The sequence below is a fragment of the Lepidochelys olivacea genome (assembly GCF_965140295.1).
Source record: "Lepidochelys olivacea isolate rLepOli2 genome assembly, chromosome: 15".
NCBI lineage: Eukaryota > Metazoa > Chordata > Testudines > Cheloniidae > Lepidochelys > Lepidochelys olivacea.
Genome location: NC_140425.1, coordinates 27979971 through 28007107, shown reverse-complemented (window position 1 = coordinate 28007107; position 27137 = coordinate 27979971). Strand labels below are relative to the sequence as shown.

Here is a 27137-nt window from a genome sequence, read left to right as displayed (position 1 = left end):
GTATCAAAACTCTAATATTTACCCAGACAGGCAGATAACAGACTCTTTCATGGCACTACCCAGTAATGAATAGGATAATTGACAAACTGATAACTCCGTGGAGAATAAGGTCCATGGAATTGCTTCCACTGTGGATTCCTTTGTGATTTTACAAGAAGCTTGTAAACCGATTTTCTCCAGCTAAGTACAGTGTTTCCTAATGCTAGATAATTCTCGCAAGTTCGTTAGGATTTTTGCATGGCTCTGTTGCACATAGCAAATTATAGCAACATGGAAGGGGCAGAGACACAGAAGCTGTGTGTGTAGGATTAAAATAGAGATGCAGAGCAAGAGATGGAGATTTCAATCTTACAAGACTCACGAGTTTAGCTAAAAGGAAAACTGGGGAAATCGGAACAGTCAGTAGCACCTCCTTGGTCAAAACTGACCTTCAAGTCCAAAGGCTAGGAAAAATAAGAACTTGTTCTGGTTTGTTGAAGCTATACGATGGGATTTTCAAAAGCTCCTCAGTGACTTAAGAGCACAGTCTCACTGAAAGTCAATGGGACTGTGCTTTTGAAAATCCCTCCCATAACAGGGTTTCATCTGTTGGGAAGAAATCCTTACATTTTGGCTTTGATGAAAACACTTGAAGAAGCTTTCAACTTGTGTAACAGACTCTGCTTGAATGTATTTATGAGCTCTCCCTAGCCTCTTCAAACAGATCTCCCTGCTGCTGCCATTACAAATACATACACTGGTTTCTCAGCTATTTTTAACTTGTAAGACATTACAAAATTCAAACCAAATACCAAATTAACAATTGTGGTGTTATTGTAGGTGCTGTGATAAAAGATTGTGGACCAAAATAGATCTAAACCATTGTAAATCCATCACTCCACTTATGCTCAGTGGCATTATCAGGAGACAGCCTGTAACCCTTGATCTTAGCTGGACAAACATATCTAAAAAACAGCTGAGCTGGCTCATCAACAGACTCCCAGGTAAGTGACATTGTGACTGGTGTATTGATCCCAGTTTAGATATTATGGGGTCTCTAGGGAGAAATCTCTGTGAAATGTGTAATGAAACAAAATTTAAAATGATACAAAAGGGATCTAAGTGGCCTCAGAGAGAAGTATTAGGACACAGAATCCTACAGCAATAGTATGACTGGAAATTTTGTGGTGATTGTTCAGAGTCCTATGTGAAACGAGTGGGATAGGTCCTAGTGGAAAAATGTCCAAATCATTAGTATAAGCAGCCTTGTTAGCCAGCCTCTTAAGAGAAGTTTAGGGTCAAATGGGTGATGGAGAACTCTGTCTCCAGGGAGACAGTCACCCATAGTGGTGGATATTCCAGATCAGGGGTGAAGTACAGTGACAGGGCATTGCGGGGACATTTGCCCTGTCGCTGCCTGTGTTAGCTCTGTTCTGTGGTCAGAAGATTGCAGACTCTTTGAGTGTCAGGATCTGTCACCAGTGCTACATTTATCCTTAAAATTAACCTAAATTGGACTCTACACTAGGATCAACTATGGCATTTCCTTTGTTTGTATCTCCAGGTCTACGAGACCTGCTGTTATCAGGGTGTTCATGGATAGCTGTCTCAGCACTCTGTAGTTCCAGTTGTCCTTTACTCCGAACCCTGGATGTTCAGTGGGTGGAAGGATTAAAAGATGCACAAATGAGAGACCTCTTGTCACCACCAACAGATAACAGGCCAGGTAACAGATGGATTTATTAATAAATGTAGTTTGGCAAGTGTCTTTCATGTGCCAATAGGAGGTAGCTGGCTTGCGGGACACGACACTTCTTGGGGCCATATCCTCAGCTGTAATAAATCAGCGAAGCTCCTTGACCTCAGTGTTGCTACTACAGTTTACATTAGCTGACTGTCTGGGCCCTGTTCTGTAGAATGCGGACGTATGTGAGATGTGTGGGCCAGTACAGCTACAGTGCTGGACATCCTGTGCTAAGTTCCTCGATAACAAGCTATGGCCTCTGGCCACTCACTTCATCTGCTGTGCCAGCTTTCCCAACAAATGACTTTCCTCCATTCGGGCTGCAAACGTGTATACTTTAAAAGTGTGGAAATCTTTTCTTTCAGTTCAGAGGAGCAGTAGCTTTTTTTTGGCCTTATCAAGGCCTCATATCAGCTCAGAGCAATATTGTGTGATCTACCAAACATGCTGGATCTGAACTTGCAAATGCATAGTGCTTGTTCCTATGAATAATTCCATTAAAGTCTTTGGACCCTTAATTATTTTACTGGGACCACACTTTTCCCCCATCAGGGTTTGGATTTGTTCATATGCCCGTGCAAACAGGAAATTTATTCTAGACTCTTGCATGCTGATGGCTACAAATAGTTCTATCAAAATCATTAACAAAGCTATCATCAAAAATATTGAGCCAAAATGCATTTCACATCTCGCAGACTGCACGACTGGAGCTGAAATAAGTCTCAGTCTTCCATTTTGACTCACTGTTGAGTTGGGCTTGGGTTTGTCAGACCTCAGTTTTTGTTCTTTTGTTCCCATTATTTTGTGGAACCTATGCAAAAGGGGAAAGTGATTGACTGCCAGGGGAAACAGTGAAAAGGACTTTAGATAAAGTGCTGTCAAATGCACAAGCTAAAAGTGAAAAAAACAGGAGGAAAATGTACTCTCACTGATGGTTACCTTGAGGGCTTCTTGAAACAGTAGGTAACTTAAATCACTTCTGTGTATGTGTAACTGTCCATTTAAGTAAATTGGGGGCATTGGCACCATAAGTTACAGTGCATTTTGTGTGGGGTTGGTTTTCAGTCTGCTGCTGATTGCAAAACGAGAGAAGTTTAAAAAAAACAAACAAAAACTTTTGTAAACTTTTGTCTTACAGGTCAAATTGACAACCGAAGTAAACTACGGAACGTAGTTGAGCTGCGTTTGGCTGGTCTGGATATTACAGATGCTTCTTTGCGATTGATCATTAGGCACATGCCTCTGCTTTCCAAGCTCAATCTTAGTTACTGTAACCATGTGTCAGATCAGTCTATTAACCTGCTGACTGCAGTAGGAACCACCACGCGTGATTCCTTAACTGAAATTAACTTATCAGGTATGTGGTTGGAGGTATGAATGAGGCTCTGCCTAATTGAACTAGAGCTTGTAGTGGCATGAGAGATGCTGGATTTGTATGAAATATAAGAGTACAAATTGCAGGGGAGAGAGTTGACTCAACTATCTCCCTCCTTCCCCCTGAAAGAGCTTCATACACTCTATTAGCCACATACCCCCCCGCTAGCTCACCTGACCTTCCTGGGGAAAACCAACTAGCAATTCTCCTTTGTCCACTTAGCTTTCTTTTATGCTGGAAAATTCACTCTCTTCTGTCTCCAGGCTAGAAACCACCACACTTTACTTTATCCATCCTCCCTGTGTGATTGTAAGCCCCCTCTGCCACCACTCATGAAACTGGCTTGTTTTGCATTTTTATCCAATGTTACACAACTGGCTGCAAAGACCAGAGAATTGTCATCAAGCTGGTGGGCTTTAACCCATTGATTGTATTGACCAGTGCAATGATACAAGAGCAAATGGGGGCATGTCACCAGTCTGTATAAGTTGTCGTTGTATTGACAAATTAAGACAAATTGATTAATTTCTCTCCCCTTTGTTGTTTTCCTGACAGATTGCAATAAGGTTACTGACCAGTGCCTGTCCTACTTTAAACGTTGTGGAAATATATGTCAAATTGACTTGAGGTACTGCAAGCAAGTGACAAAGGAAGGCTGTGAGCAGTTCATAGCAGAGATGTCTGTGAGTGTTCAGTTTGGTCAGGTGGAAGAGAAACTTCTTCAAAAACTGAGTTAGTTAAAGGACAAGTGTGTAAATATTGGGGCAAGGGGTGGGGAAGGGGCTAAGAACATGTAGGGATTTTATTTTCAATTGGGAAACCAGAAAATATCAAAGATTGGATTTTACAGTCCTGTCAAGGAGAGAACATCATTAAAACTACCCATGTTAAGAATTTCAACCTGTGCCATTTAATTCAGTCTACCTGGGATGTCCTGCACTGGCTCTTATGCAAATTCATAAGGTGACTGTTATTGATGATAAATGTTCACACCTGGAAGAAGACGACTGACCTGTTGTTTCAAGTACCACAGCATGTGCTTGGGTAGTGTAAATTTAATTTCTGCTCTTCATTTCTTAAAACAACAAAAAAAAAGTCAGTGTCATTAAAGTGGACCACACGCTGCATTTCTGCCTCCTTACCACGTTTGGTTTTACATCTTACATTATGCAGAACTATTTTTGTACAAAATTGTTTAAAAGTTATTTATGCAATGTTTGAATGCATTACCAGTGTTTTGGTTTTGGATTGCCGATTTTTATCTTTACAGTAGGCGAGAACTTAACCTATACTTCGTAGACAAGGTATCCATCCGCAAACGTGCCCAGGTCAGGAAAAGTAGGTTAATACTTTCAATTTAAAGCATGTTTTAATGGAAGTTTATATCCTGCTTTGTATACTTCAGAAGTGACATAAGCATGTTGTGGAAATAAGGTGTAAATGATAGTTGAAGTAAGACACTATGCCAAGTTTTATCTGTATAGAAATCACCTTTTTCTCAAAATTTTAAAAATTCCAGTTTCAGCTTTTGCACATAGGAGGGTTTCACTCTGTAGCATGAGCTCTTGTACTCAATATTAAATTAATTTATACAGTGAGTCAAGCAGTAGAATAAATGGTCAAGCATAGTCTTTTTTTCCTCTTTCTTTGAAGTGTGAGTTGAGTTCTCATTTAAGGTTTATAACATGGTTATTTCCTGATTGTAAAATTCTGCATTGATAAGTGCCATTGTTGTAAGGTGTTGTTTTCGTAGAATTTCCTGATGCAGTTTTACCTTTGTTGAATTTGTATAAACAATTGTACAAAAACAAGACAAAAAGCCTAAGAGGGTTTCTATTCAAACTTGAATTGATAAAAATTGTTCTGTTTGATGCAGAGTCAAAAGTATTTACAGTGCAGTTCTCATCTGAAGAGTAATTTTATTAAAAACAAAACTGCATACCGCTTTCTTACGCAACAGCTCTGTTCCCTGTGTGTACTCAGTCATGACTTTCTGCCTTTAGGAACAAAACCAGATTGTTCACTGTGTTTTGCTCTTAGCCATGCAAAGCCACCAACTAAGACTGAGGTGAGCAGGATTTTATTTCTTTTTGTGTGTGATCAGTCGTGAGGTTTCAGTTATGCATAAGCAAAACCATTGAGCAGAAAATGGCACAGTGGACACAAAACACTCCAGGGTTGCACAAGTGTAAAGTGACCTACTCTGGCCTGAAGCATCTTTCACTAGTTGTGATACATAAAGTCATGTCTCTCTAATATATCAGAATTCTCTAAGCATGCTGATAAAGGAGAGAGAGTTGATCATTTTATTTCCAAAAAGTCTGACAAAGCTCCAAGGTTCTGGACCAGAACCTGTGGTGTTTAATACACATATAACCTGAGAAAATAATAAACGGTAAAATGGCATAAATTCCAGGTAACACAATTATTTAGATGAGATGAGACTAAAGCTCATGAACAATTTCAGAAGGACCTAACGTCTCACTAGCTGGGAAGCAAAACTGCTAGATGAAATTCTTTGACAAGTGCAAGGTAATGAATGTTGGAAGGATGAGCACACAACTACCTGTATATTGCAGGGCACTCAATTTATTATGAGAAGACCTGGATGTACTCCTGTGGCCAGTTCAGTGAAACCATGTGCACTGGCAGTCAAAAATGAAAATGGTAGGATGGATAAGAAGACCTGGAAAATGTCAGAATAGACTGAAGCACTTTCACTGTTGGACTTGTGAGATGTGGTTCATCTAAGCTCGTATTTTCATCCCAGCATGACTCATCTCTCCTGTTATGTTTGCAGTGCTGGTAGTTAGAAAAAACATCTTTACTTATAAAGTGAATACATCTTGATGTGGAACCCCCTACTGCCATTCTTAATTGCTTTTATTTGAAATGATTTTATTCTGAAGAATGACTAATTCTGCTACTTCAAAATTCAGCTTTAATGGAATATCTGTCCTGTGCTATGAACATTTTGAGAACCAACAGTGCGCCTGACCATTGCAGAATGTACAAGACATAATCTCTGCTCTAAGAACCTTCAGGTAAGTAAACAGTACAACTCGGTGTAATGCAGCAAGTGACTAAACAATGGAGGTAGCCAAGCAGCATGGATTTTGTAACTGCTACATTAGTTGCTGGATTAATGTTGAGCTTTATAGAAGTGTTTTGTTTTTAAACAACTGGTAGATGCCCTGCATAAAAAATTGACATCAGGCAAGCTCACTCAGTTTCACCATCTGCAGAGTGGGTGTAATAGTATTTCTTTTGTAAGATGCTGTAAGATCTACTGATAAGAACTATGAGATCTAGGTATTTATATGTAGGGGATAATCAATTTGAAAAAGAAGTTACTGTGCTCCTGTCCATTTCCTTTTTACATTTTTCCTGTCTAGTGCCTATGTAGTAGCTAAAATAGAGGCAAATGACTGACTTGATCCTGACAGGTGGCCGAAGAAGCAATCCCCTTGGGGGAAGAGGGGAGTTGGAGAATGGGGCACCAGTTGGGGCCTGCCTCTTTAGAAAACTTTGGACTTGCCTGAGAGTTATGGGGAAATGGTACTCGCATGTTTATAGTTCTTGCTTAAGTTTCATTTTCTATACTTAATTTATAGGAGAGGTAGAGCTAGATTTTTCATTTACGTGCTGCTACTTGTCCCCATTGTGGGAACTCGGAGCTTCTGGAGGGCAGATACTTTGTCTTAAAATAAAGCTTTGCAATCAGTTTGCTAATTCACTTCTTTCCAGCTGTCAGGCAGACTGTACTGAGTGATTCTAAAAGAGGCTTATCAGCCTCCAGTTTCATGGCGATTAAGCCTGCAGTCGGAGTTGATAAAGGATTTTGCTGTTCAACTGCAACTACTGTAACCCAGACCGTCATCCTTTAACGTTCTCTTTAAACTACTGCTCTGAGTTTCACTATAAGGCATGTTTTCTAATCATTTCATCATTCTTGTAGCTCTTCTCTGAAACACCTTCAATTTTCCAAATTCTTCTTGAATAGTGGACACCAGACCTGGACACAGTACTCCAACAGCAGTTGCCCCAGTGCCAACTAGAGATAAAATAACCTTTCAGCTCTTGAGATTCCTCTGTTTATGTGCCATGGGGTGGCATTAGTCTGGTGGCCAGTGTCATACTGGAATCTCATTTTCAGCTGATTATCCACCACAACCCCCAAATCTTTTTCAGAGACATTACTTCCTAGGCCAGAGTCCCCCAGCCTGTAAGTATAGCATTCATTCTTTGGAGAGATATATTTAGATTTAGCCATATTAAAACATGTAAGTGTACCCATCTTACTGAGTAATTGAGATTGCTATGTCTGTGATCTGTACTCTTCATTATTTACAACTTTTGTGTCATTTGCAAATTTTCAGGGATTTTTTTTATAGGTGATCCACATTTTTTATCAAATAACATAGGGCCAAAAACTGATCCCTTTGGAACCTCACTAGAACCAGGGCTGTTCAGTGATGATTCCCCATTGACAGTTACACTGATGCCAGTTTTAATATGTGCCATGTTAATGTTATATCATGGTAGTTTAATCAAAATGTCTCATGGTACTAAGTCAACTGCCTTAGAGAAGTCTAAATATATTACATCAGTTACCTTTACAGTTACCTTTGGTTCCTCTAAAAGAGACAGATCCTGTCTATTTTCCATAAACCCATGTTAAATGTAATATAAAAATGCCAATCAATTATTAAGCCCTGTGTCAGCTGCTCCGTGGTCTTCCCTGGGATGGATTGATAAACTGACAGAACTATAATTACCTGGGTCATCCTGTTTTCCCTCTTTTTAAGTAATGGGAACAACCTTAGTTTTGTTCCAGACTTCTGGAACTTCCCCACTGGTTGAAGACTTATTGAAAAAGTCAATATTAGTGGTGCAGCAATCTTCTCCATCAGCTCTTTTAAAACTCTTGAATGCAAGTTATCTGGACCAACTGATTTTGAAGTGTCTGACTTCAGCAGTTGCTGTTTAACATCCTCCTGAGAAACTCTTTCCACTCCATTAGTATCATATCACGTACTTGTTCTTTTTCCTAAATACAAAAATATTTTTACTGAATACTTGTAACACTTCCTTCTAGTAATGGACCAGTACCATTGTTAGGATTTTTTATTCTTAATAGACTTAAATTCCTTAAGGATGTTGGCCCTAAGTTTCTTGCTGTAGCCCATTGGTTTCCTTATCAATTTTCTACAATAACATAAGAATGGCCATACTGGGTCAGACCAAAGTCCATCCAGCCCAGTATCCTGTCTACCGACAGTGGCCAGTGCCAGGTGCCCCAGAGGGAGTGAACCTAACAGGTAATGATCAAATGATCTCTCTCCCACCATTCATCTCCACCCTCTGACAAACAGAGGCTAGGGCCACCATTCCTTACCCATCCTGGCTAATAGCCATTAATGGACTTAACCTCCATGAATTTATCTAGTTCTCTTTTAAACCCTGTTATAGTCCTAGCCTTCACAACCTCCTCAGGCAGGGAGTTCCACAAGTTGACTGTGCACTGAGTGAACTTCCTTTTGTTTTAAACCTGCTACCCATTAATTTCATTTGGTGGCCCCTAGTTCTTATTATTCACTTTCTCCACACCACTCATGATTTTATATCTCTATCATATCCCACCTTAGTCCCTTCTTTTCAAAGCTGAAAAGTCCTAGCCAAACCCCTAATTGTTTTAATTGCCCTTTTCTGAACCTTTTCTAATGCCAGTGTATCTTTTTTGAGATGAGGGGACCACATCTGTACGCAGTATTCAAGATGTGGGTGTACCATGGATTTATATAAGGGCAATAAGATATTCTCAGTCTTATTCTCTATCCCTTTTTTAATGATTCCTAACATCCTGTTTGCTTTTTTGACTGCCACTGCGTGGACATCTTCAGAGAACTATCCACAATGACTCCAAGATCTTTCTCCTGATTAGTTGTAGCTAAATTAGCCCCCATCGTATCATATGTATAGGTGGTGTTATTTTTTCCAATGTGCATTACTTTACATTTATCCACATTCAATTTCATTTGCCATTTTGTTGCCCAATCACTTAGTTTTGTGAGATCTTTTTGAAGTTCTTCACAGTCTGCTTTGGTCTTAACTATCTTGAGCAGTTTAGTATTGTCTGCAAACTTCGCCACCTCCCTGTTTACCCCTTTCTCCAGATCATTTATGAATAAATTGAATAGGATTGGTCCTAGGACTGACCCTTGGGGAACACCACTAGTTACCCCTCTCCATTCTGAAAATTTACCATTTATTCCTGCCCTTTGTTCCCTGTCTTTTAACCAGTTCCCAATCCATGAAAGGATCTTCCCTGTTATCCCATGACAATTTAATTTACGTAAGAGCCTTTGGTGAGGGACCTTGTCAAAGGCTTTCTGGAAATCTAAGTACACTATGTCCCCTGGAGCCCCCTTTTCCAGGGTTGTTGACCCCCTCAAAGAACTCAAAGCTTAGTAAGACATGATCTCCCTTTACAGAAACAATGTTGACTTTTGCATAACAATTTATGTTCTTCTATGTGTCTGACAATTTTATTCTTTACTATTGTTTCAACTAATTTGCCTGGTACTGATGTTAGACTTACTGGTCTGTAATTGCCAGGATCACCTCTAGAGCCCTTCTTAAATATTGGCGTTACATTAGCTATCTTCCAGTCATTGGGTACAGTAGCTGCTTTAAAGGACAGTTAATAGTTCCACAATTTCACATTTGAATTCTTTCAGAACTCTTGAGTGAATGCCATCTGGTCCTGGGGACTTGTTACTGATAAGTTTCTCAATGTGTCCTCTAGTGACACTTTAATCTGTGACAATTCCTCAGGTTTGGGAATCTCCCTAACATCCTCAGCCATGAAGACTGAAGCAAAGAATTCATTTAGTTTCTCTACTATTACTATCGTCTTTAAGTGCTCCTTTTGTATCTTGATTGTCCAGGGGCCCCACGGGTTGTTTAGCCAGCTTCCTGCTTCTGAAGTATTAAACATTTTGTGGTTACCTTTTGAGTTTTTGGTTTTTCTTAATACATTTTTACATTTAAATTTGTATGGCTGTGTTTATGCTCCTTTTTATTTACCTCACTAGGATTTGACTTCTACTTTTTAAAAGATCATTGCTTCTTTTACATGGTTAAGCCAGAATGGTGGGGTTTTTACTGTGTTTAATTTGGAGTATACATTTAAGTTGAGCCTCTATTATGGTGTCTTTGAAAAGTGTCCATGCAGCTTGCAGGGATTTCACTCTAGTCACTGTACCTTTTGTTTAACTAAGCCTCATTTTTGTATAGTTCCCCTTTCTGAAATTAAATGTCACAGTGTTGGGCTATTGAGGTATTTCTCCCCTCTCCCCCCCCCCCAATGTTAATTGTTATATTATGGTCACTATTTCCAAGTGGTCCTGTTATAGTTACCTCTTAGACCACATCCTATGCTCCACTCAAGACTAGATTAAGGAGTTGCCTTTCCCCTTGTGGGTTCCTGTACCAGTGCTCCAAGAAGCAAGATTTTCCTAGCTGTCTGATTTATATTATGGTCAACTTCCCCTTTTTTTCACTTGTTATACATTAAGTAGCTGCCATCACTCTATACTTGATGTAAACACCAGCAGGATATGCTTCAGGCAAGGCCCCTGTTTCAACTGAAGTGATTTTTGAAGGGGGCTGGCTACATCAGGATAGCATTGAAGCTTATTAATGTAAGTAAGCAGACTCCTTCAGTCATTCACAAGGTGGTACTCAATCTTGTTACATTACTGAAGAGTCCAGTTCAAGGTGAGCTGTGGTGTGAGTATTGTGCACACCTGGCTAAATCTAAGGGGTGCAAGAGATTTTTATACAGCTGCTCAAAAGCATGCAGTCTGGCCCTTCTAACCTCCACTGGAGACTTAGTCAAATGACACTTGAGGATAGTGAATAGTTTAAAAAAAGACATAAGACTGATCCCAGACCAGTTACAAACCTTTATTAAACTCTCAGCCCTTGTTCAGAATGGAAGTAATGTATATGCTACATTCCCCTACATTAACTTACCAACTGAACAAGAACAAGTCAGTACTTTTTTAGAAAGTTTTTTTTAAAAAAAAGGCTAGTTTTGTTCTCTTCTGAAAAATAAGCAGTAATGTCAGTTAAAGATTCTCTGTAAACTGCATATTGAGTTGTACCAAACAGCAGCAGCAGTTTATACTTCCTGTTACTTCTGAAAGTATTGACAGATTTGCTAGTTTAGCCAATATCCAGCTTGTGCATAAAGTCTGAGTAGTTTTTTTCAAGAATGATTATCAGGATGTTGTGCAGTAAAGATTTCAGGATTGTTTTTTTGGTTGGTTATTTTAGAGAGAATACGATAAGTTAGGCACCTAAGAGTTGAAAATGGAAAACCACCTACCACTTTGATTGAATTGCAGCACAATTTAATGGAAACCAAGCAGCAGTGCTAGAGTTAAGCCCCCTGCACCTACTCCCTCCCTGCAGCAGCTTTGTCAAAAGGCTACAGAAATCCCCCCTACAGAGTCCTGGCTGTAGAGCATTCGAGTCCTGAGTAGGCATGGGAGGCAGTGTACCTCCCATGATCTACAGTACAGAAAACCAGAAGTATTTTTAATGTACTAATGGCTGCAGTTACCAAAACACCTGCCTTCCCAAACTAGATGAACACTGGTAATTGAATAGTGGGTTGTAGAGAAAGTTGAAAGACACCCACATATAAAAAAACCCAAACTATACAATATGGCAACGCTGCATTTGCCCAGTAAGACTTGTGGGTGAAAATTCAACTCAGCTTAAAGTTAACACAGGCATTTCAATAACTGCCATTAGCTCTCCCCCTTAAAAAAAAAAAGTAGTTATACTATTAAGTATCTAGCCTACAAAGGTAGTGGGCAATACTGGCTGCCTACTACACTCATTTACCTCAGAATCTATTCCCACTGAGCTGCAGGACCCTTTAAGGGAAATTCTTGCCACTGATGGTGGTTTGATACTATCTAGGAGCTGGACTGAATAACCTATTTCACAGGGGCCAAACAGGTAATTGGCAATTTTGTTCACTACCCTAGTCTTGATTCAAACACCTGTGAGCAAGCAGCATATTAAAAAAAGCTACAATTCCTCTTAAGTTCTCCCCTCCCCCCTTCCTTACTCTCAACCCATCCCCACCCCGGAAAAAAAATGGTTAAGGTTTGTAATACTATAACTCCTAAAAGTTAGCATCTACTAGTTTCACTATAATTGATCTGTATTCACATTAAGTTCCTAGTATGTAGAATTCAGTCCTTGCAAAATTAATAGAATAGGTTTGAATGAATTTGGGACCACTGAAGTTAACCCCTGTTCCCTTTGACTACATTTTATTCTTAAACTGAACATGGAGTAATTAGCATTTGGATGCAGTTAAACAGAGCTCTGTAGGACTACACAGTTCACTTTGACAAAGACTGTTAGTGGACAGTATACGTGTAATCAGACCGACATTCGGAACAAAGTAATAAGCAGGAAAATAGATTAGATTAGCTTTACCTTTATGCAACGGCAATGCTTTCTACCATCTTGGTTTATCGACTGTTTTAACACCCTTGTAGCACTAGTGTCAGAACAGTTACATTCTATTTAATGCCTATTAAATACTACACAAGTCTATTTGCCAGGAGCAATGCATATGCACCAAATGAACCAGGCTAGAGTCATCCAACAATATGGTCATGGTAAAGCAGTTTTCTGTTGACTATACTGGACCCTTCAGCAAACTAATGATTACGGTGTTCTTCAGAAGAGAGCACTAAGTGATGCTAGATCTGCTGTAAACACTTCATGGCTTTATAAGGTAACTCAGGCAGCTCCTGCAGTACATATCACCAAACTGCAATTTTAATTACAATACAGGAAAGTGTTTCAAATGCTTCTATAGCCTGCTGTTCAAAATGTTTGATTCATATTGAAACTAATGTTCGTCATAACAAGCTTCATCAGTCCTGCCCCCAGAAATACAGGAACTCCGGATGGCTATAAAATGTGTTTTTGGTCTTAAGATTTAAATACATGCACTGCTCGTACAACATACTGTCTACAGATCGGACACTCACTCATTCTTTTGCCACACTTTGTGCAGGTGACCATGTGACCACATTCCAGAAGAACACAGTCAATTACTGCATCCATGCAGATCCTACACAGATTATCATCGTTCTCATGCAGTTGTATCTTCTCTCCCTCTGCAAATCAACAGACAGGGTTAAGATTTAGAGAAATTCAGGCCATGGCAAAAGCAGCTAAATTCTATCCTAGACATGTAGGAAACTAAGTTAACTCATTTCAGCATCATGTCATTTTCATCTGCATTTACAGTAAAGCTATGATAAAATAAAGATTTAGTTTACAACCATTATAAACTGAGTAAGATTAAGCTAAGTGATGCAGAGTATGGTTTTGTCCTTTATTTAGGATCAAATAGCCTCTGTGATGTCACATGGTCCAGTGAAAAGTGTACTGACTAGGATTCAAATACAGGTATCAATCCAGCTCTGTCACACCCACTGTCATAGCAGGGTCAAAGTCATCCCACCACTGGGCCTTAGTTTTATATCATTTGTTAAACATGGAGAACAATACTTAACTCCCTCTTTGTAAAGGACTTTGATCACTACAGATATGTATGCAATATTATTAACAGGGCTAAATACAACCTTACAAAAATTGCTATTGGGACATAAGCATTTAGTAAAGATGTAGAATTAAATGAAAGAGCAGTCATGGTGTATGATGAAAAGTAGATTGGGTGTTAATCTTTCACATTTTGTAAGATGTTAGAGAAACAGGAAAAAAAATCTTGAAGTTCACATTTAAACTGTCCCAAAATGATACTGTAACTGTTTGAGTGGCAGAATTGTGACAATTTAACTCAGTTGTGCTTAGTTTATAAACACAGTGCAACCATATTTGTTAAAATGCTAGCTTTAGGAAAAACACCAGAAACTTGATCAGAAAACCATCACTTGTCCTAGCAATGGCTTCACAGCTATGCCACAGAGAGAGACTGGTCCCCTGGCAGAGGGATTTTTGCCAGTGTAGCTTTTATCACTGAAGTAGTAACATCACTAAAAATTAGGAGTTCTCTTCTGAAATAGTTTTTTCTATGCCAAAAAAATCCCACTAACACTTTGTGAAACCACAGTGAAAGGTATGGGGGTGCAAAACTATTTCATTTTCTCTAATGGGTTGGTTTTCAATAGTGCAGTTGTTACCAATTTAACTACTCTGAGGAAAGCTGAAGTGAGAATGATCAAGTTTATTTGGCTTCAGCAAAAGTCATCAAAACAGTACAATCTTGGGAACTAATAACACATACTGATCAACAGTGTAACTCACATGCCAGATCTAGCATAGCTTCAGCTATTCTGGACACAGCTAGTACAGTTAAAATAGCTTTTCAGTTGTTGCAGCTGACAAAAGCACTCAACACCCATTGTCAAAGCCAGTCACGAGAGAACAAGAGTTAATTTTAAGGAGAAAAAAAAACAAGAACAAAAACAAACACCTACGTGTCCTGTGATTTTCCTCACTCTCTCTGTAGAGCCTGCTCACTTTCTCCACAAGTTCCCATTTTTCGCAGCATCCTGAATAGTTGACAAAATTACGAGCAAGTATTTCCTTCAGCTGTCGAACACTCAACCTTTCAATATCTTCTAGACTTGAAATATCAGACAGTGATGCTCTTGATCTTTTTCTGGACACGCTAGGGGTCTGAAACACACCAATTATTTCTTATTTTTAATTTTAGCTAATCCCTGCTATAGTTTGAAAATATTGTTTAAAAAAAAGTAAATTCTTTAAATATTGATGTTAACACGCATCACCACAGCCTAGTTCACTCAAACTAAATTAACAGTGTTAAGGCTCTGCATGGTTTTCTATGTCAGATGCCAAATAGGTCTAGTTTACTCTTTAGGTGGTTCATATTTCTCACCTGCTCTTCTGCATTTTCTTCTTCCTCCTCCTCCTCTTCGTTATTTGCTGAAGGCATTCCACCTTGTCCCTGCATATACAATGAATCAGATCAGGATAAACAACCCCCTCTGGTACAGTAAGGAAAATGCTTTAAAACAGGTAACAGATGACACTCAAATTGGAAAGCTTATGCTAACGTTAGCTGTTACAGTTTAAAGTGATCACAGTCTTGTCCCAATTACCCATGTTCTTCCATTTTCAAGTGCAGGATGTAAAAAAAGTATTTCCTGAAGACCCTACACCTGCCCATTGGTATATTTTAAAAAAAAAAGTAGCAGACAGCACTTTTATAAGTTCATTGTAAGACCACAACTACTGGTACTGTACCTGTACAGGTGGTCCATTTTCTGTGCTTCCTCTTCTATTTGTAATTTCTCCTTGAGAGGATGACACTGATACAGACAGAGAAAATGGATGTGTAAAAAAACTAGAAGTCTGTGACCTTGAAGAATGCAAGCTACTAGTGTCTGTATCCTCAGAACCTAATCCATGATGGCAGAGTACAAGATCCACCAAGTCGTCTTTTTCTCGACAAGTATCTGTTGGTATGTTTCTAAGGATCAGATACTGACGCAGATCCTTGACTTTCAGTCGCATTAACTGAGGCCGCTGAAATGCTGTCCCTTGTAACAAGTGACACGTAGAACATCTTCTGAGATTTTCTTGTAAGACTGAACAAACTGAGCAAAAATCCTTCTTGCAGTCACAACACACGTGCTAAACAGGAAGACGAAAAAGCCATTAAACTGTATGCCAGATATTCACAGGAATAGAAAATAAATCTGTATTTGCTATTTCCTTCCCTCCCTCCCCCCCCAATCACCCACTGCTATTCTTATGCTTTCAACTGACAATCTTAGTATGTTTTCTGACAGGTTTCAGAGTAGCAGCTGTGTTAGTCTGTATTTGCAAAAAGAAAAAGGAGTACTTGTGGCACCTTAGAGACTGACCAATTTATTTGAGCATAAGCTTTCATGAGCTACAGCTCACTTCATCGGATGCATTCAGTGGAAAATACAGTGAGGAGATTTATATACACACGGTTTTTTCGTGTTCTAAGGTGCCACAAGTACTCCTTTTCTTTTTAATGTTTTCTGAGTGGTCTATGAAACTGGCCTGTCAAACAGTTTTGCAGGTACTCTCCAGAGCATTTGTAGGACTAGTACATTCATCAAGACAGTTAATCCATTTTAACAAGACAACGCTAACTTAAATACACACTTTTAGTTAAGTCAAAAGGACACCCACTTGAAATCTAGTCAATTTCAAAGTTCTATACCTGCCACCAAGTCTGTTTCTATTTTCTGGGGAATGTTTTAGTTTCTCTCTTTCACACACACGAAATAGGACTACAGGAGAAAGTATGATTATACACAAGGTGCGTGCAAATGCACAATGTAAAAATGATGAAAAAAGTTGATCTTTCAGGTTTAGTGATGTTAGTCATTAATTCTTACAGTAATAAGAGCAATTTCAGACAAGTTTGATATAAAGTGAGTGGCCTTTTAAAATGCTTTCCCAGCAGAAGAAAGATATATGAAAGAACTATTGTCCTCCCCAAGTACTAACTGTGCAAAGCCATGCAGACCTTCCATCCCCTCTACTTTATCGATTTCAGCTGATGTAGCCGAAGTTAGAGGAACCAGAAAGCTGTTGGGGGTACCTTTTTACTTCCAGAATACAGATCCAAGGTATACACCAACAGCTGCATATACTAGAAAGTGGCAGGGTCACAAAGCAAACAATTTGGAGAATAGCAGCTCTGTGATTGGAAGCCTCTTTGTCCTTCATGATACTGCAACTGCAAATTCTGATTAAGAGACTGCATACAAGGCATCCTCTTTCTGTGATGACATGACAGTGTACACAATTCCCACAGGCCTCATCTTGACTAGAAGAGAGGTTTCTGAAAATGTTAGCCAACATATTTTAAACATTTTTCCCTGACTAGACAATGGAGACTACAGGGGCAATGTCACAGAAGACAATGTATAATGATTGCAGTGTAACAGTCATCCAGCACCATTAGAAACATTATTGAAGCCTTGATGTATTGTTCCGCTTCCATTCCCAGAGAACTACATTAAGATACTTAAAATTACTGAGACTCAGTTCTGATGATTCAAGATACTAACCAGTTTCTAAGCTGGAATCTGGAAGATAGCACTTTCTACACTGTGCTATTAGGAAATTAAGTCATGGGAGACAATTATGCCTTCCTCTGAAGCAGTGGCTAGAAGTATAAGTTGCACTTCCTAAATAAAGTCTCCATAGAGCTCCTCTATAAAGATATTGACGAGGACCCAGATGTTTTGGGAAGACAGTTCAATGGCTAAATAAAGTGTAAGCTTTAATCTTGACCTCAAAAAAAAAAAAAACAAAAACAAAAACAAAAACCACTCTTAAAAGCAGTTATACATCAGAATAATAAAAGAATGTCACTATGGGTATTAGCAACAAGTCCCATATCCCAAGTCTACAGACTCAGGCTCATGCTACAGCACTAAAGATAGTTGTGTAGACATTTTGGCTCAGGCTGAAGTGTGCGCTCTGAAGCCTCCCATCCCATCCCAGGGCACCAGAGCCCAAGCAGCTACGTGGCTATTTGTAGCATCATAACACAAGCCTAAGTCTGTAGACCTGGGCTCTACTTACAGCTTAAGAGACTTACAGCTGTGGATTTGTTTGTTTTTGCCATGTAGATATACCCTGTATTTTTTTCCAGCTTGCAAAAGCCTCTCAAGCAAGAATGTGATAAGAATATTTAAGGGAAGAGATGAACTGTAAAGGACAAGGTAATTTTCCAATTAGAGTCTTATGTCCCCTACGCTCTAAGTAGAGCCAAACATTGTAAACACTATAATTGAACTACAAAGCACTACCTACATGTCCATTTCACTCAAAGCCATGTAGGATAATCTCTGTATACAAAAAACACAGGAAACTACAGACACCAAACTTTTACATAAAGCTCTGATTTAGATTTACTATTTCTAATATGAAAACGGAAAAGTCAATGTTATATACTCAACCCTTCCTGGAGACATGCTAAGGTCTTAAATTGGCATCTAAACTCATCTCTCCTACCACAAGAAACTAGACACCACAGGGAATAATATCTCCAAAGGAAAAATCTGGAAGGAAAAAGATAGGAAAAATTCTCTTTCCAGATATTACAGGTCAACCCTACAGGAGAATAAATTGTAAGGGACATCCACAGTAGCAAATAGAAGATGCAGAAGTTAGACTTAAATCAGAAGTTTACTTTTCCTGACTCTTCAGGCTGACAAATTTGAATGGCAATTTTTTCCAACAAGAAAGAGGGAGGGGTGGGGAGTAGACTGAGGGCAAGGATGGTCTAAGGGCAACTCTGATGGTCACTTCAGACACAAGTGAAATGGTCCTGCATTTAAGAAACAACTTGGAGGACAGGGATCATAGGAGCTCTAGCAATTAGCCTCAGATTCCTGATTCTCCAGTCAGAACAGGCCTCACCTGAATCCCATTAAAGTTAATGGGAGGGCTCCCAGTGATTTCAGAGGACCCTGAATCAGGCTTAAGTTCTAGACAGTGTTTAGTTTAGAGAACCTGAGGTAAACAGAGGTTCTAATTCAAGAGATCTAGTTGCATACAGGCAGGGGGAATTGGTATATCCAAGAGTCACATGAGTCCCTTAACACGACTACCTCAACTACCATGATTAGCCTAGATATCTCTCTCCTCACATTCTTTGGAATTTTAATAAATTAGCTCTAGGAAAGCTTAGATTGAGACATTATGGACCCTTAACTGCTGCTCAGGCACATTGCCACAGAAGGAATGCAGAGCACAGTAGATTACTAAAATGGGGAAATCTCTGCCAAGAGATTGATCTGTTGTAAGAATCTCTGAATATTAGATTTTCTGTAAATCAGACACAGCTGGGCTTCAGTTTATTCTAAGTTAGCTGCAGAGAACTGGGTCACTGAGTGGTCCAGATAATGCTGGCCTGCCAAATTGACTCTAAATTTAGAGATTACACTATTGTTCTATAAATACATAGAACAGTCAGTCATCTATACATTGGGTTTTGAAATACATCCATAGTTTAAACAAAATTCCAATCAATTTTATTTGGTAAATTTTTCATTAACTCACCTGTTTGACTAAGTGAACTGATAGGCTACTGCAGTGGATTAGGTTTTCAACTTCCTAGCCAACCTTATTCCTCTGACACAGGTCTAAGACCACAATTAAGTTCACTTTGTTTCTAAGGAAAATGCTACAATACTAGTTGTCAATTTGAGACTTTTCTGTTGCTCAGCTTCTCCATCACTCAGTTGTTCAGCAACTTCGTTAGTTATTATTTTGAACAAGCAATATAGGAAAATTTCTAATCCTGTCTGACATCAACTTCCTCTGTGACCTTGAGCAAATCATTAAAACCCCTCCTCCTGGTGCCTCAGTTTTCCCATCTGTAAAAGGGGAAAATACTTCTCTCCTGACATGTCTACAGATTAGTTGGTGTTAGTAAAGCATTATTTAATAAATTATACTCACCTTTTTCCTAAAAACTGAAAATGAAAGCCCACAGGCTTTGCAGACTATACTGGCTCCTGAAGATGGATATGCTGAGAAGTCTGTATTTGGTGCAAATCTGAAAGGGCCAGTACCTCCCCCAAATCCTGGCTGTTGGCCACGGACAGCTCCGGTACCCATGACTTCATTCAGCAACCCACAGCAGGAAGCCCACATGGATGTGGCTCCCGCCTGAAAACAGTAAAGGCAAAAAGTTTTAACTCCATTTCAAGAGTCTTACCTGTGCATAACTTGTTTCATAGATAGATTCATAGATACCAAGGTCAGAAGGGACCATTATGATCATCTAGTCTGACCTCCTGCACAACGCAGGCCACAGAATCTCACCCACCCACTCCTGCGAAAAACCTCACCTATGTCTGAGCTATTGAAGTCCTCAAACCGTGGTTTAAAGACTTCAAGGAGCAGAGAATCCTCCAGCAAGTGACCTGTGCCCCATGCTACAGAGGAAGGCGAAAAACCTCCAGGGCCTCTTCCAATCTGCCCTGGAAGAAAATTCCTTCCCGACCCCAAATATGGCGACCGCTGAACCCTGAACATATGGGCAAGATTCACCAGCCAGATACTACAGAAAATTCTTTCCTGGGTACCTCAGATCCCACCCCATCTAACATCCCATCACAGGCCATTAGGCCTATTTACCATGAATATTTAAAGATCAATTAATTACCAAAATCATGTTATCCCATCATACCATCTCCTCCATAAACTTATCGAGTTTAATCTTAAAGCCAGAGAGATGCTTCATTCTATTACATCATCATCCCACTAGTACTGTGTATGAATTCCCAGAGTACAGTAACTTAACACAGTAATAACGCTTAGAATGGTCTCAGTCCTGTGCTTCCCAACTGGGGTCTGGGCAGTTAAAATAAGCAAACGGCCTCTTTTGAGAGCAGTTGGTGGGGGGCACTGCACAAGCAGGCAAGGTAGAGAACTTGAGACCGTCATGTTTCAGGAGAGTGGATCCGTGAAAGAAGCAGACTAAGAATCAGTCAGCAAAGACACAAGAACCCACAAGGAAGACTAGCAGTTAATGGAAGGAAATCAGAGTGAAAGGACTGAAGGATTTATGCACCTTTAAGGAAAACACCAAGCAACGAATTTTAAATTGGTATGTTTAAAGCGGTTTTGTCTTTCAAGCCTTTACCACACTGGAAGACACTGAAAAGGGAGAAGATTCTCTTACAGCTAAAGAGAAAGAAAATGGAATACGCGTGTTTGTGATTTCAAGATTAAATGCTAGTGCAGGAGCCTTTATCAGTGAGGTATGCATGGAAGTGCACAGACATTTTATCTGGAGACTGACGGGTTTCTAACTCACAACTCACATTTTAGCCACCAGCTAGACTCATTCTAAAGTGAATTTATAAATTTATTCTAAAATGAACTGAAAACAACCTGATATTTGTGGTAATTTAATGCAGAATTAAATAGATATAACCCAGGAATTTTGTACCCTTCAATATGATAGGAAATATTCCTCTAATTTTGAGATTCCAGTTTATAAGAGTCAATGGGAAGCTATAAGAAACCCTGTCACAAATTATAGATATTTTATCTAAATCTTTCCAAGAGAAAGTTTCAGGTAAACTTGAAATTCAATGAGAAATGGCCCTCATAGTGATTCTGTACATCTCCAGCCCACACAAACCGTGTGCCTTCAGTTTTCCTGTAAGAAGTTTTCAACATCTCTGGTTAAATGTGTCACTAAGGTGCTAAACATTGTCAGGGTTAGGACCTTGTGTTCCTTTACAGCTGTACTGCACTCAGCACATTATAGGCACTCCCAGAACCAAATATTCATAGACAAATCTAATGAGCCCGATCTTGCAAGCACACCATGTGCAGAATTTACACTAGACGTAATAGGAGAACTGTATATAGAGTGCTCCCAGGACACTACCATAATTTAAAGCTTCCCCCACACTCTTCTGAAAAGGAGTTAAAAATTTTCATCCTACTACAGAAATACCTGAGAATACTGGATTTTTCAACCCATCTTAAAATTCTTAGTCACAGTGTTTCCTTTAGCAATGAGATCCGTGAATCTAAGAACTCCATCTTTTTGCTCCTAAGCAGCTATCACATGTGTGTCTATTAAAACCTTATGTTCATCCCTGTGTGGATTAAGTCCGTCACTGTCAGTATATTTTCAAGAAGCTTATTTGAAGTGAAACGGCTCAATTTAGAGGGGATTTACTGCCAAAGTGTTGGGCAGTAATGATTTAACTACCATATAAAAATCCCTTTAACTTACATTATGGAAAATGTTCCCACTGAGGTATGTAATCAGACATTCATGCTTGTTTACACATGTTAAGCCAGTCTTCAAAGATTTACCAATATATAGTCAGCACTTTAGAAACTGACAGTTAAGGAACTTAAGTTCTTATTAACCCAAACCTCAATTTTCCTCATTTAATACCAAAAAGAATGTAGATTAACCAATACTCGTTTTCCTGTGCAAATTTCAAGTGCTCTCTGACCATCCTAGTTTTACTAGACAGGAATGGAGTCATGCTGAGAAAATTTATTTATTTATTTTTTAAAAGCAACCCACAAGACATACACTTTTTAATTTATGAGGACTAAAACACATGTTACAAGCACTTTTAATTATTTCTGTAATAGACATGTGAGATTCTGACAAAGATAACATTAAACAAATTGAAACTTAAAAACCACAACTGCCAGTCCAGCATTCATGAGTAATAGTTTATAGCTCGTAAGACAGTTAAGTACATTAAAGTAACTGCAATTCCACTAAAGGGCACTTGCATGGTTCAGTGGGGATAGTACTGAAGTAAGGATTAGCCAACTACCAGTATCAGAACCTGGGCATCCGGGAATATTGTAGGATATAAAGGATTAATTTTAAAAGAATCTTTGTAGATCTTGTAAAGTGCAGATTTATTAGCAGTCATCAGAAGCCCTTGAAAGAAGGTGGCTTAACTGGAAAAACAGACCTGAAAGGTAACTGATAAGATTGAAGGAAGAGGATGCCCCAATTATCAGAGATCGTTAATAATAAGAAAGAGTTGTTTCTGCATGTTGAACCAGCAGTGACTCCAAATGAGCTAAAAACCAGGTTTTGGCCAAAGTTAGCAATTGGCAATGACATCACTTGTTTGTTAAAGGATAAACTCTTGAGCTGATCACTGCTAATACTTGCCACACCAAGTTAGAACCAACCAACATTGGTCTAAGCACCCCTAGGTTTAGCTCTTTTGTAAGTATTTTGATCAAAGGATTATAAATGTTTTGTTACTATTTGAATGTAGTATATTGCTAATTATTTAGTGTTTTAGGCATGTTTAGATCAATTGTATAAATACCATTCAGCCTGAGGATCTAATGAAGGAATTTATAATGTCTAGTAGTATCTTATAATTCCAACATGTATGAAAGCCATGGTTCAAAACACTTATGTCAACATAATTAAAAAGGACACTTAAGTAGTTACAGCCAAATAATTAGGGGAATGGAAGGAAGTGTGTTGGATTTTTTTTTAAAATATATGAAATTATTGGAGGAGGAGGAGGAAGGGAGGGAGGGAGGAATAAAACATCCTCCTGTAGCGAATTTGAACACTGCAGTTTGTGTTAGCAAATAGCAACATGATAGTGAAACTATTCATTTAGTTCTGGTTGTACCTTCAGTGAAGCTGGCCTAGAGTAGGTTCTCCCCTCCTCCAACCCCAGCAGATTAGGCCAGAAGGGTCTTCTGATCATCCATTCTAGTCTGACCTCCTGCATAACACAGGCCACAGGATTTATTTCAATTATTTCCTGTTTGAACTAGATACAGCAGCTCCCAAACTTTACTGATTCTTAGAGAAATGAATGGATGGAACAATCAAGCTCAAATACTAACAGAGCATGAACAACAATTTGAGAACCCCTGAACTTAAAGCATCTCTTAGAAAAAACCTTCAGTCTTGATTAAGATTTCCAGTGATGGGGAACCCACCATAAGCCTTGGTAAGTTTTAATGTCCAAGTGGAGTTATATGCAAGGCCTAACCAAATAAGAGTAAAAAACAAAAAAAAATCAAATTTAATTTGACCAGTATTTAAAACTTGGGTTAAAAAAAGCAGATAGAATTTTCTCGACTGCTTACCTTTAATAAGGAACTACCAGCATGTTTCTGTAAATATGGTATAAAATTGATCAAAGTTTTGGTTTTTTAATCAATATTTAAGAATGAATTATGCATAAAAGATAAGGAAGAACAGAGAGGGCAGTTGGTTGATCATCTTTTTTGTTGGGTAGCAACAGCCTTAGGAAAAAGAAAAGGAGGACTTGTGGCACCTTAGAGACTAACCAGTTTATTTGAGCATAAGCTTTCGTGAGCTACAGCTCACTTCATCGGATGAATCCTATGAAGTGAGCTGTAGCTCACGAAAGCTTATGCTCAAATAAACTGGTTAGTCTCTAAGGTGCCACAAGTCCTCCTTTTCTTTTTGCAAATACAGACTAACACGGCTGCTACTCCGAAGCCCAAGGAAAGATAAGGATGGCAAGGATGAAGAGTCGCAACAATCAGGCTACCAGCTAGTTAAACATCTGTTTTTCTATGTTTATCTATCCAATAAGCTGTAGCAGCTCTCTACACACCATTATCAATACTGGGTATATATTTAGGAAAAATATATTTTGTTTCTCGTATGTACCAATCATGGATTACTTTAAAATAAGAACTGATAAAAGTAGTGTTGATTAGATTTTATGTTGTATGCTTGTTTGGCCAGTTTTAATTGAAAATCCAAAATATATATTGCATGAGGTCTTTCTACAACCCATCTAATCAACAGCTGATTCTTTGTACAGAATCAATGCTGTGAAAAGGTAACTAAACCACACACACTGTAGAGAATGCCTGAAAGTTTTGGCCACCCTGTTTAAGAATAAAGAAAAGGAGTACTTGTGGCACCTTAGAGACTAACCAATTTATTTGAGCATGAGCTTTCGTGAGCTACAGTTCACTTCATCGGATGCATACCGTGGAAACTGCAGCAGACTTTATATACACACAGAGATCATGAAACAATACCTCCTCCCACCCCACTGTCCTGCTGGTAATAGCTTATCTAAAGTGATCATCAAGTTGGGCCATTTCCAGCACAAATCCAGGTTCTCACACCCTCCACCCCTCCCCCCCCCACACAAACTCACTCTCCTGCTGGTAATAGCCCATCCAAAGTGGCAACTCTCTACACAATGTGCAGGATAATCAAGGTGGGCCATTTCCTGCACAAATCCAGGTTCTCTCACCCCCCTCCAAAAACCACACACACAAACTCACTCTCCTGCTGGTAATAGCTCATCCAAAGTGACCACTCTCCCTACAATGATGATGAGCTATTACCAGCAGGAGAGTGAGTTTGTGTGTATATGGGGGAGGGGGGGTGAGAAAACCTGGATTTGTGCTGGAAATGGCCCAACTTGATGATCACTTTAGATAAGCTATTACCAGCAGGACAGTGGGGTGGGAGGAGGTATTGTTTCATGATCTCTGTGTGTATATAAAGTCTGCTGCAGTTTCCACGGTATGCATCCGATGAAGTGAGCTGTAGCTCACGAAAGCTCATGCTCAAATAAATTGGTTAGTCTCTAAGGTGCCACAAGTACTCCTTTTCTTTTTGCGAATACAGACTAACACGGCTGTTACTCTGAAACCTGTTTAAGAATGAGACCATGCCAAAAGAAAGAAAGATGTATACAAAAATAACTTATTAACTTTGCTAGATAGCATCTCCTTATCCTCCTTTCAACAAGAGCCCTTAACTATCTCCTCCATGCCCAATACTTTCCTTTACAGGACTTGCGATCCCCTTATATTATTATTATGTATATAGGAGGCCTAAAGACAGCTTTCAGCTTGTTTTTTCTATAAGTTCCATCCTAATTAGAAGTTTATAAAATATGACATCATAAGAGTCAAGAAGTGACAGTGAAGCAGGGTGAGAAGAAGGGATTATTAGTTCTGGTTTAAAACTTTTGTTTTTGTTATCAATATAACTTAAATAGCTAACTTTGCGAACAACAGAAGCCTTTGTTAAGGATTCAACACCTTTGTGCACTCAAGGCATTAAAATTTCACAAAACAGATTCTCAGGACTTCCAGAAATATTTAGTCTGGTCATCCCTATCTGGAGGATCACTGGGATTTCGAAATCATATATTATACACACACACATTTATTTGGGGGGAGGGAAAGTTTGAAAGACTGTTTCAAGGCTTCTTTATCTATTAGACACATACCAAAAAGGACAAGCCTAACTTTTTTCATCCCCCCCACCAAATCCTCTACAGTTCAAATTTAATGAACTGCAGATTCTATGCTATGCCCTAATGCACACCACCACCTCTACCTCACACAAATACATGTGAATGCTCTGACCCATAAAGACGTTCTACTAAATCTTGCAGCGTATGCCAGATCATGACACCAGGATCTGGTGCAACCCAAGATCTGTGAACATTCACCAAATTCAGGAGGCAAGCAGCTAGTACTAAAGAGCCCTACAGCAAGACAAAGTCTCAAGTTCATCATCAAAAGCAGGTCCATTTACAATCTCTGAGCCCTTCATAGCTCGTGGATGGTATCTGGCAGAGCCGCTTACCTCTCCTCCAGGCCCTGTACAGCAGTGAAGAGGTCAGATCAAGCTAGCCCTTCAGGGTATGTCAATGCTGCACTGCAAACTCGTGTCCGCTCTTATGGGCTGTTTCCAAGCACATGCTTGAGCAGCCACGCTGCGCTGCCAACAATTGCTGGAACTGGGTCTCCCAGCCGCACTAACGCGTCCACACAGCGCGACACCCCCCCACCCCCGCCCCACCCTGGGCGGGCGGCTTCAGCGGCAGCCAAACTGCAAAACGGCCGGGCTCCGGCCCGAGTCACACCACGACCCGGGCCCTGACCCAGCTCCCTGGCAAGATCCCAGCGGCCGGACCCCGAGGGTCCGCACCGCTGAGGCGGGCGGGGCGGGCCGGGAAGGAGGCTGGGGCTCAGCCCGAGCGGGAGCCGGGCGCCGGACCCGGGGCAGAGCCTCCCCACTACCAGCCCCCCGGGCGGGGGGAGGGGCCTCTGGGCTTCGCTCACGGGCTGCCCAGTCACGGGGGCTCGGGCCCAAGGCGCGGGGGGGAGGGCAGGACCGCGGGCCGGGCACCGGCACAAAAGCCCGCCACTCCCGGCCGGGGGGACACAACCCTGGCGGCTCCCCGCAGCGCTTCCTCGGGCCCGGGGACTAACCCCGCCAGCGACCCCCGCCCCTCACCTTCATGGCCGCTCCCGCCTCTCCGCCTCTCCGGGGTGCGGAGAGCCCAGCACCTTAACACCCCACAGGGCCCCGCCCTGCGCGGCCTCCAGAGGGGCCGCCTCACGGAGGGCGGGACATGCCTCCTCCTCCCACCCCATTGGTCGCCCCTCAGCCAATGAGAGCGAGAA

At 40.1% G+C, this 27137-nt stretch overlaps 2 protein-coding genes across 5 annotated transcripts in view; one reads left to right on the top strand and one right to left on the bottom strand.

Moving 5' to 3' along the window:
- The window catches only part of KDM2B (lysine demethylase 2B), a 171779-nt gene extending 161660 nt beyond the window's left edge, over nt 1-10119 (top strand). Inside the window, exons 19-22 of one of the 2 annotated variants that reach the window (XM_084649458.1) lie at nt 820-983; nt 1544-1705; nt 2862-3080; nt 3654-10119. In XM_084649458.1, coding sequence (XP_084505584.1) covers nt 820-983; nt 1544-1705; nt 2862-3080; nt 3654-3835 — 727 coding nt within the window. In that variant the 3' untranslated portion in view covers nt 3836-10119. The remainder of the gene's footprint in view (nt 1-819; nt 984-1543; nt 1706-2861; nt 3081-3653) is intronic. The other variant, XM_084649457.1, reaches the window with a different exon arrangement.
- A 934-nt stretch (nt 10120-11053) lies between these two features.
- On the bottom strand, nt 11054-27088 carry RNF34 (ring finger protein 34). Of its 3 annotated transcripts, XM_084649463.1 has the most exons (7): nt 26968-27088; nt 23342-23437; nt 19647-19856; nt 15435-15824; nt 15067-15135; nt 14642-14843; nt 11054-13315 (listed from the first exon to the last, which is right to left on the bottom strand). In XM_084649463.1, exons 1-7 carry the CDS (start codon nt 26971-26973, stop codon nt 13128-13130), a joined length of 1161 nt encoding a protein of 386 aa, XP_084505589.1. In that variant the 5' UTR covers nt 26974-27088; the 3' UTR covers nt 11054-13127. The 3 variants fall into 3 exon arrangements, with proteins under 3 accessions (XP_084505589.1, XP_084505590.1, XP_084505591.1); XM_084649464.1 differs by lacking the exon at nt 23342-23437 and having other exon boundaries at nt 26968-27082; XM_084649465.1 differs by lacking the exons at nt 23342-23437; nt 26968-27088 and adding an exon at nt 26314-26738.
- Nucleotides 27089-27137: the final 49 nt, after the last annotated feature.